At 31.6% G+C, this 10,825-nt stretch overlaps 1 protein-coding gene across 6 annotated transcripts in view; it reads right to left on the bottom strand.

Annotated features, from left to right (window-relative positions):
- Nucleotides 1–664: 664 nt before the first annotated feature.
- HisT (Histamine transporter) overlaps nucleotides 665–10,825 on the bottom strand; it is an 81,966-nt gene continuing 71,805 nt past the window's right edge. For all 6 annotated transcript variants that reach the window (XM_014423549.3, XM_014423552.3, XM_014423550.3 and 3 more), the window contains 5 exons: nucleotides 8,740–8,939; nucleotides 7,099–7,202; nucleotides 4,147–4,254; nucleotides 4,006–4,076; nucleotides 665–1,758 (listed from right to left, as the gene is read on the bottom strand). In XM_014423549.3, coding sequence (XP_014279035.1) covers nucleotides 1,568–1,758; nucleotides 4,006–4,076; nucleotides 4,147–4,254; nucleotides 7,099–7,202; nucleotides 8,740–8,939 — 674 coding nt within the window. In that variant the 3' untranslated portion in view covers nucleotides 665–1,567. The remainder of the gene's footprint in view (nucleotides 1,759–4,005; nucleotides 4,077–4,146; nucleotides 4,255–7,098; nucleotides 7,203–8,739; nucleotides 8,940–10,825) is intronic.

Consider the following 10,825-nt stretch of genomic DNA (forward strand, 5'->3'; position numbering starts at 1 on the left):
CTATGATTTAAAATTCTTCACATTTTTTACTTTTCACTTGTTCTACTTGAAGTTTATTATGAACTACTGTTGAATGAAACTGAATATCAGTTGAGAAACAACTCCCAAGAGATGTGGATGTACTACTAGAGGAGTATAACACAAGTTATCTGGGCCGCCCGTAGCTCAGTGGTTAAGACACAGTCTTACCAATTTGATGATTATTGGCGGTGCCGGTTCGAATTTGGCCTGGGTTGTTGAATTTTTTCATTAAGAGGTGGCCCCACAAAATGAAAAACATTGACCCCCAACCATGGTTAGACAGTATAGGACTCCAATGGGTGTCTTGGTAAAAAAAAACAAAAAAAAAAAACACAGGTTAGCTACTATGTTAGTAAATAACAATAGTAAATAATTTTGACCCTCATAAATTTCATCAAAAATCACTAAGCAACGAAGAACCATAAAAGAATTCTAAAGTCTGTAATTATAGAAAAAATCTGTAGTTAAGAGTATGTTAAACATAGATACAACACCAGAAAATAAAATAGACCAACTGGGGAAAGTTTTCAAATAAATTTGCCTCTGAGTGATATATTTTTATAATTATATTATCAAATTTTTATTTACACCAATTTTTATTATTATAAAAATAATTATAATGGGGATATAATAAATAGAAGTATTATATTTATTTTTATATATTTCTAAAACAATTAACATAAATTACAGTTTATTTGGTTTTTAGAAACATATACTTGTACATATTATTGTCATTTATATTCAAATTATTGTCATTTCTTATTTTAGTTTTGATACTAAAATCTTAGTATAAACAGGAACTTAAAGAAACACATCAATCTAGTAGGTGAAGAAAGCAAAGTTCTGTTCAAATCAATCTTTCCCTAATGAGATAGATAAATTTTAATATTAACACTAACAAAGAAAATACTTATACTGAAAATGTAAAAACTAGCAAAAACCTTCTTGTTTGAATATGGATTTTAAAAATTCAACATATTCACCATATCCATAAAACAGGAAAGAAATAAAATATACAAAAGATCCTTATTCATTATAAAAAAATATCTGTTAAATATCATGTTAGATCGTTTATCACAATAAAACATCATTCTTTTGAAATGATTAGAGAATAATGAATGGCTTTTTGAAAAATCTTATTCATCATAATTTAAGAAATGAGTGAATGATCATGGTTTCATACGAATTGAATTTTTCAAGTGCATTTTCATCATTTCCAGAAAAATCAGCCATGCAAAATTGACAAAAGGAAGTTTTTGTTACAACCATGAAGACAATCTTAGTATGCTCATTTGATATTTCAAAGTTATTAGATCTAATTTGATACCTATGTAAGTTTTAGGATCATTCAATGCCTCAATTTTGTAACATTAATAAGTTGTACATTTTTATGATTGAAACATAAAATCACTGGCTTAGTTTGTATAATTTTCTTATTTGATACCTATAAACATAAATTCCACAATTTGCATCATAGTGTAGGACTTGAAAATCTGGGGTAATAGTAAAGCAGGAAACTGAAACAATGTTGCCAAACTTTTTCAGCTTATGCTTTGGCTTCTTGTCTTCTCAGTTTAGGTGGAACTAGAGCAGTAAGTGCAAGACCTACTCCAAGGACTGCACAGAGGCCCAATGTCGCAACATTCACAGAAAAGCGACTTATCAAAGCGCTGTATCCACTTGTTAAGATCAAGCCGAAAACCTGAGTCACACCATTCAGTATACCAACGGATGTACCTGGACAATAGTAATATTAATTAGCTGTTTCAATTCCGTGTAGTAACTTTATTTCCAATATTTACACTGAAAATGAGATTTTTAAACAGATTATATCTTAGATTAGGGGGGCCCACAATGTTATGGGAGGGTTGTCAGAATTAGCATTGGGCCGACTTAAAGGTATTTAAATTGTTTTCTTTGAAATTCTGATTACCCACTGTGCATTATTGGATGAATTATTGTTTTCATAACTTTGTATTTAAGTTTTTTTTATTTATTAAAACATTTTTATGCTGTTATGCAATGAACTTACGATTTTTTTCTATCATGATTTCCTTTAAAAAAAATAAGTGCCTATAGCAGTGGTTCCCAATCTTTTTTCACCACGGCATTCTTTCTGAGCTAAAATTATTTTGCAGCACCACTCTCGGGCTACAGAAAATTTCACGGCACCCTTATTGAGCTAAAAAAAATATTAAAATGTTGCCACAATTATCCTTAGAGCGGTTGGGTATGTAAGAAAATAAGAAAAAATGGAGCAAAGTAAATGCTGGAATGCACTGCATATTTGCTATTGTAATTAAAATTTTTTTTTGTAATATTTTGAGAAACTGTGCAATCATGGTATATTCTTACAGCACCCCTGGTGAACTTTTAAGGTCCCCCAGTGTGCTGCAGCACCCATTTTGGGAACCGCTGGTATATAGTATAGACACTTATAGTTTTATAATATTTTATTATATAGTATGGATTCTATACAATATAGAAATAATTATTGAGAAGGTATAGAGGAAAGGAGAAGTGAAAAATTGTGACATGTCTCACTATGGAAAACCCTTGGTTAAAGAATGTTTTATTGAACAAATTGAGCACCCCTGTCTTAGATTATGTGGTAGTAAAGCTTCCAATTTAATTTTAAACTATAGTTAATGTTGATTTCGCAGCTTCAACACTAAACACTTTTTTATGATAGTGAAATATCTGTCTATATCCAAAACAATTTAATCTACAATTAAAATATAACACCATACTTCTATTTAAGTAAAAAATAATTAATTTAACATTTCATAATCTTGACAAAAAATATTTGTGCTATCAATACACCACATTAAGTTTTTTTTTTTTTATTAAATATCCGTCTCATCATATCTTCTTTGTTTAAATTTATTTCTCTCATCTCATCTCATCTCTAGGGATTTCATATAAACATGTTTTGTGTATATAAGTAGTTTATATACTCACCAGATTGATCTATCATCAACCTAATTGACAATGTCTGTTCACTAAGACACGTTAGTGAAAACACAACATCAGTAGTGAAAACGTTGGGTATTTCACAATGGTAAATATTGCCAAGGACATTTTCAAGCTTTGAATAGGAATATCTCAAAACCTACCTACGGTTTTTGTAGGGTCAAGGACCAGCATGCTCATTTAGCAGGTCGAAAAGTTACCAAGTAGAGGCAAGATGTTATTACAACCTGCCACTGCCCACACTTATCCATTGAACATAAAGTTGCTGGAGAGGCCTTGGAGGGGCATGAGATGTCTCTATTTTTCCCTCTCTCTAGTTACCCAGAATTACTATGAGTTAATTTCTTCCTTGCACCAATAGTTACCATTATCTCTGTCAGTCCTTCACATGAAATACTAATTGGAATGGTGGATTTCATTTGCACTTAATTTTTTTTTGTTTTGATTAAACAGGTAGATGAGATTCAGTTTATTTATACAGAGTGTGTAGACATTTAAAATGGGTATGTCAGTGGTGATTGGATGTAATAAATAAAAAAAGAAAAAAAAAGAAAACAGAAGTCCAAAAAGTTGGATTTGCAATGTACATTTAAAAAAGGTTGATTGATTCATTGAGGATGAGTGAGGGATCTAAGAGATCAGTCTTCTCACTGCCTTTAAAAGCTTTAGGATCTATAGTACACCAAAATCAAAACCAGTGAGGTATACTGACTATGTAGTGTACTTTCTGGCATCCAAGCAATAGGCTTATGACCCATAAGGTCTTGACCTTAAATTGCTTTCTGCCACCTAGTGAGAGTCCTCTTATGTATTAGCCATGTAAATAAAAACCTCTATTTACTATTACTTATATCCTGATTTACAATGCTTTATTACCTGACCTCTCTGATAATCTAATTAGCATAGTTCCATTATTTATCATTTCATTCCACAATTTTCAATTTAACAATGTGTTTCATAATTAAAAATTAATTTTAGCCTTAAATTGATATAATGTAATTCTAAGCTAACCTTCTGGTTCAGGATATGTCAGTTCAGCAGCCAGTTCAAAACCAACTGGCAAGTAGCCAGTCATGGCAAACCTACAAAAATACATAAATTGAGGCAAATTATAAGTAAGTTAATAAACAATATCTAGTGACAAACCATTACCCCAAGAATGCCAAGGTGAGGTAAACTATGTAGATATCGTAACCTAATGTGACAGTGTAGATTACCATCCCTACAAGAGACAGAAAGTATACGACAACAGTTGTTTCTCTGCAACAAAATTAGCCATTGTTAGTAAAAGTCAATTTTGTCATACCTATGTTTATGATTCAATTACTTAGTTTCTTTGGTATAAGTTGTTTAACATTGTTGAATGACCAGGATGGTAACAATGACGTATTAAAACTTAATAATACTAAAAGTTAATGGATCTTTTGTCATACTTTAAAAAACTAAGGATCTGGCTGAGTCAGTTATATTTGTCAAATAGTACAAATAATAATCCTCCTAAGAGTTAGGATTTGATCTAAGACCTCAAGCACCTTCTCCTAGATTATCCATTCTGGCCACATAGCCTGCTCAATCAAACATCCCTAAGTTTATAAGGTTAACTACATATACATCTGCCATAGATATCATATAGCTTCTAGTTCTTCCTTATCCTCCATCCAGCTACATCCTTGACTGGCTTAATAATGTAATGAAGAATTTTCCATTCAAAGATTAGGTCTCTAGGTTTATTAGGTCTCTTTTGTCATACTTGAAAATAGTCCAGGTCTACGAAGGGTAACTTAATACAGGCCAGACAAGAGTTTTATAAAAAGTTAACTTGGTTTGCCAACTAATGTACCTACTGTGAAAGTTCTTGAGAAGACCAAAATAGGATCTGTTGGAAGCATTGAGGAACAGACATCATTTTCTGAAGTGACAATAGTTCTTGAGAAAGTAAACTCCTTAACCTTCTCAAATGTGTAGAATCCCAGAACTGTTATCTCTGGCTCTAAATTGGGGCTTAATTGATTAATTGAAAATCTAATAGATGATGCTGCCTTGATGAGGTTTGTCATTGCTTCAAGACCACTTAATTGCTTCTTTAACAAAGTGAATCAGTTTAGCTGGGATGTTCATTTCCTGTTGTCTAATACAATTTTCCCCTTTTAATACTATCATATTCAATTCTCAAATTAACGAAAAGTTGGTGAATGGGTATCTTGAACACATGGCCTCTGTCAAGGATGGATATGAAGATTTGATCTTCTATAGTGGATCTCCCTTGACGATTGCCACCCTCATATCATCTTGGTTCATTGAATTCCTCAAAATCTAGAGGTTAGACTTCTTCAGGTCCATATAGGGCACCTCATTCACTGTTTCCACTCAACTTCTCTTCCTCCTCATTCATGAGAAATCTAATATGTCTTAGTCACGTATGTCCTCCTTAAATGTAAATGGTATTCTAACATTTTATAAGTCTGAAACTCTAAGGTCATCTCTGATCTTCAGGATCATCGTGTACTGAAATGCTTCACAATTAACATAAATATTTAATTTGTCAGTGTCAGAGCCATATGGTTTCTGGCCTTTGATATTTTAACTCTGATTTTCGAAAAATTATCAGATAATGATTGGAATCAATATATTTGGTTGAAAGTAATATCGTCAGGAGACCTAGAGGTAGCCTAATGAATTTGGCGCCCAAAAAAGAGACTGCTTTTGATGACTATATTTCTTGATGCAGCTGAGCATATAAGTATCTCCCGTCATTACCCCGTATTCATTATCAGTATCATATATCCTGTAAAGGCTGATTGTTGATCTATAACCTTCATCCTTACTAATCTTGCAGTTTAAAACCCTAGAAAGTAATTTAATATAACTTGTATGGCAGCTATCATTGGTGTTTCTTAGAAAATGATAGAAGATATCTTTTTTTTTTTGTTTACCCCTTGCCTGGGCATTTCTGACATATGGGAAGGGGGGTTATCTACAGGAAACCAACCCATTCTAAACAGAATGGGAGGGTTAAGTTTTTATTCCATGGGACCCCACAAAATAAATCCTCATAGGCCTGATCCAAACCAGCACCTCAGCAGATTCGAGGTTGCTGAAGTTATGCCTCAACTCTCTCGGTTACAAACGGCCTACCCATATAAAGTATCTGTCTTTGAGATTTCTAGCTCTAGCCTACATCATTAGTCTGCAAAAACCATAGAATATGTGTTTCCCGCCAGCTACACTAGGATTCACCAAACAACCCTTACATTCACCTTTGCTTCTTCACTCTAAAGGAAGACCTATCAGTGATTCCATTTCTCATAAGACCAGTAGTTCTTAATTGGAGTTAGCTTTTGGCATGTGGTCCCAGTCTCTGCTTAGTCTTAAAATAAGATTAAATACTATAAATTTGTTATCTTTCCATGCTGCTTCTGATGACCTTCAAATGTTAAGAGTTATAAATCATGTGAATACCCTTTATACCAATCCTTGGTGAACCAAAATTGACAGCAGACTGTTTAAAATAATGAAAACTAAGAAATTACAAAAAAATGTAAAAGTTATACAATGTTCTTTTACATTTCATTATCTTATCTATATGAAGCCATTATCCTAAATGCTGTTGCGCCTATTGAACAACCAACAGAAAAGGAAGCTAGTAAAGAAGATATTTGATCAACAATAATGCTTGCCACCAATGAATCATTTTCCCCAACATTGTATGGACTTATTAGCTTGAATGGAGGGGCATAAACCATTGATTGAGTCCATAAAATTGCTCCAAAATTGCATAGCAGATATGCATAAAGTAAATTGAAGCAAATACAATTTTTAATAAATAATAATTCAAATTAGTAAAGTATAAATTGGTAAAAAAAATATTTTGTCCAGTTTTCTATGACATTATTACTGATGTACAATATCTTTTTTTAAATTCAGCATCTTTTATTACATTCATGCGTGCAAATTTCTTCTGTTTTTTTTTCCTAGGATGGCTTATTTATTTTCATGCTGGTGGTTTCATTTTCTGTTGACCCGCATAATAGAAATCCATTGTATTTATTTATAAAATATAATTTATATAATCCACTGTATTTTTTGTATATAAAATATAAGTACTTGAATTTGTGAGTCCAATCCAACACCATTCCACAAACAACTGATCCCAGCATGCCAGAAATGACCATTAGAACACCTAACCTACCAGCATCTTCTTCAGCTTTCTAAAACAACACATCTTAATATTAGTATTGCGACAAATCATAATTTTTCCATATCTTCATAAAATGGTCCTAATCCACAACAAAACAAATGCATTTTGAAACAGTAAAATACATACATTATAACTAATAATCCATAAAATTAGTACTATTAGGTACCTCTTTCTTGATATGTCCTTATGATTCCAACACCATAAATTTTATAGTAATTGGTAAAAAAAAATTACTAAAGATCTATATGAATGACAACAAATATAAAATTTAAGAAAACTGAGACAAACAACAAATCAAACAATTTTGCAATAAATACTAAAATATGCACAAAGTCATTTAAATTAAGCTAAAATATGTGTACATATATCTACTTTCTAATAAAAACTTTAAAGATATAAAAAAATAAAAACTAATTTAAATTTATACTTGCTTAAGTTTGTGCACATTGTTAGATCAATTGATCAAGCCAATAAATAAAATGTCTGAAGTAGGGTCTCAAATCTCAAAATTTTGAATTTTGAAATTATTGGGAGTGCACTCTATCTACCTCCCATGACAATGCCCCTGGGAGTAAAACTTAATAAATTGTCTGCAGCTGATTCAGAGTCCCTGGAAAGTTACTTTAAAATGATCTGAAAAGCTAGACTGAAATGTTTAAGCTTGTTACTCCAAACTCTTCTGACCTGTTGGCTTAATGTTTTACATGAACTGGCTCAAGTACACACCTCACTAACTGCAATGAGGAATTCCTTAGATATTATAAGATACCTCAAAGAATTTTTTCATACGAATTATTATTATTAATTAGACTGTCAGACTTTGGCAATGTTGTGACTATTTCATTTTTTTTTTTTTGTATAGACATCATTGACATCAAATTTGCCATGCAGGTACATTGTTCATAATTATATATTCAGGTTTACAAGAATCTTATTTTTTAAAAAAGTTTCTGAATATTAGCCAGCTTCAATGAGCACAGGTTTGGAGTGTCAGGATTCAAGATATTCTCTATTACTTTTTTCTTTATTTGATTAAAATAATTATTTTGGCTTGGGGAGAAGGTAATTGAACTTAAATAATCCTCATCAATGTTGGCATACACATAAAACTACTTACATTCAGCGTGGGGAACACTAGACTGGAATTATCTCCCCATTTTTGGAGTAAAAAGCAGGATTCCTGGAGATCTTAGTGCTTCTTTTTCAGCCGCATCACTAGTATTAAAAGTCAATGGAAGGAACAAGGACACTAAAGATGTTTAGGACGAGTGGAGAATATGGCCATTGCTAGAATTACAGTATAATAATTTACAACAGATCTTTGTGGTACTGCTATTTCAGGGAGAATTGTAGGGATGGGTGAAGGATAGTGATATAGGGATAGTGCTAAAGGATTAGGATGATAAGTATTATTATTACTCTGAGGGTCGGGAATCCCTTCCTCACTTCGACCCAATTGGATCTTTTGTGAGTGAGGATGTTAAGTAAGTTCCTGATGAAGTTATATAAACATCATATCAATAAATTAATTTTTTTTTTTAAATTACCTCATAATATGATAGAATGACTCGGTTAAGAAGCGTTGAAATAGCATAAAAGATGCCGACATTTATTCCATATGAAAGTAGAAGTAAAATATATCCCAAGTTGGTTGCCAATCGCTTCAGTGAACCTAAAAAGTCCTGCTCTCTTTCTGACTGTTTAAGGGCAGCTAGGCTTGGTGGCAGGGGAGGCTTTTCTTCATAAACTAAAACATTAATTTCTTAATGTTAATAATACTGCATATAAATATATGACTTTCTTCATACTATAAAAACAGCTTAAGACATGTGTAATAGTGTTCCAAAGTTAACCATATTCAAGCATGGAAATACTTGAAATCTAACCATATATTAAAGAAGGGAAAGCTTTTAATGCATGGTTGAGGTAAGACTGTAGATGACCTATGTCCTACATACGAAGTTGTTTACCAATGGTTTACAATTGTTACTTTCACTATATAGTAATACTTAGTGAAATTATTTTAATTTGGTTGTTAATACATATTATTTTTAGGAATATTTGTAATAATTTTATCATTATTTATGTCCAATGGCCAACTCATATATAACCTTTATAATTGATCGTACGTGTGCCATTAATGTTTTCTTGAAATTATGGAATACCGATTTTAGTGAAAACTTTATTGTAAAAATATACTGATAAATTTACTACATTTTTATCAATTGGATAATCTTTTCACTAGATTGCTATTGAAAATTTATAAAAATTTGAAAACCCTTTAAAGCTTTTAACATTTTGTATCCATTTTATTTAATTCATGATTACCAGAGGAATTTAAGTGAGGTAAAGGATTGCATTTACAGATGACAACAAAGTAGAGAGCGAAATACAGGCCAGGATAGCAGTAGGAAATAGATGTTATGTCTAACTGCAAAAAATATTGAAGTTTAAAGCTCTTTCTTAAAGAATGTAAGTGTTCATTTACAAAACCATTGTAAGGCCAGTAGTGATCTATGGGGGAGATACATGGGCCTTGACAAGAGAAGCGGAACAGATGGTCAACAAAGGTATTGAGAAGGATATGGGGAAGAGTCTCGGAAATGAAATTTGGAGAAGAAGGAATGATGAGCTGATGGATTTGTTCGGGGAACCCAGAATCGTGGCTTTAGTCAAAAGAGCAAGAATAAGATGGTTAGGGCACATTGAGAGGATTCACAATGAAAGGATAAACAAAAAGATGGTTTATGGCAAACCAGATGGAAAACAGAAAAGTGGACTTCCTTGGCTCAGATGGCTGGACGATGTGGAGAAGGATTTGAATCTTTTAAATGTTGAAAGATCGAAAGAGAAAGCATAGAGGGGCCCAGCTGGTTAAGTTAAAGAAAGATGATATTTTCAAGAACTTCATCAAATTCTTTATTTTTTAGTACATGTCTGAACCACCAGTTGCTTATTAGCCCATGAGTGATGTAATCTGATATGCCAGGTAATCTAAGTTCATCAGAAGAGTTAGTTGGACATTTGTTTTTTGGTAAACTACTGAATCCATAGGAATATTTTTTATTTATTATTATAATTTGTATATATTTTAATTAATATATATAATCATTGTAATTATTATATCTGAATTAACAGTTATTCAAAAATTATTATAAATTATTATTAGTATTATTAAAAGTATTAATCATAATTATTCTTATTTCATCATTACTATTATTCATTTATTATTTAAATATCATTAAAATTATTAGGGTGGTGTGGAGTAAATGCAGAAACAGGATAAATGTGGGAATTGTTTGAAAAATGGCAGGATTCATGTCTTGAAACCTTACTTTGAAAACTTTCTCAGTGAGTTTTCTCATCTAGAGATCATACTCATTGGCTAAAATAAAGTTCATTTTCATTGAGGCAAAACTATAGTTAAATATAATATAATATTGTAGAGAAAGATAAATAATTTATTTATCTATGCTGCCTAAATACATTAGGTTGCTATCTCATACAGTATACTTATCAATCCGTAATCGGACATAAAATACAATAATAAGATATAATAAACAATTTTTTCCCCCCCTACAGTTTCCTTTTACAATCCATTTCGGTCTGTACAACAAATACAAATGTTTTATT

The sequence above is a fragment of the Halyomorpha halys genome, unplaced genomic scaffold, assembly GCF_000696795.3.
Source record: "Halyomorpha halys isolate HHAL.00 unplaced genomic scaffold, Hhal_1.1 Scaffold431.1, whole genome shotgun sequence".
Taxonomy (NCBI): domain Eukaryota; kingdom Metazoa; phylum Arthropoda; class Insecta; order Hemiptera; family Pentatomidae; genus Halyomorpha; species Halyomorpha halys.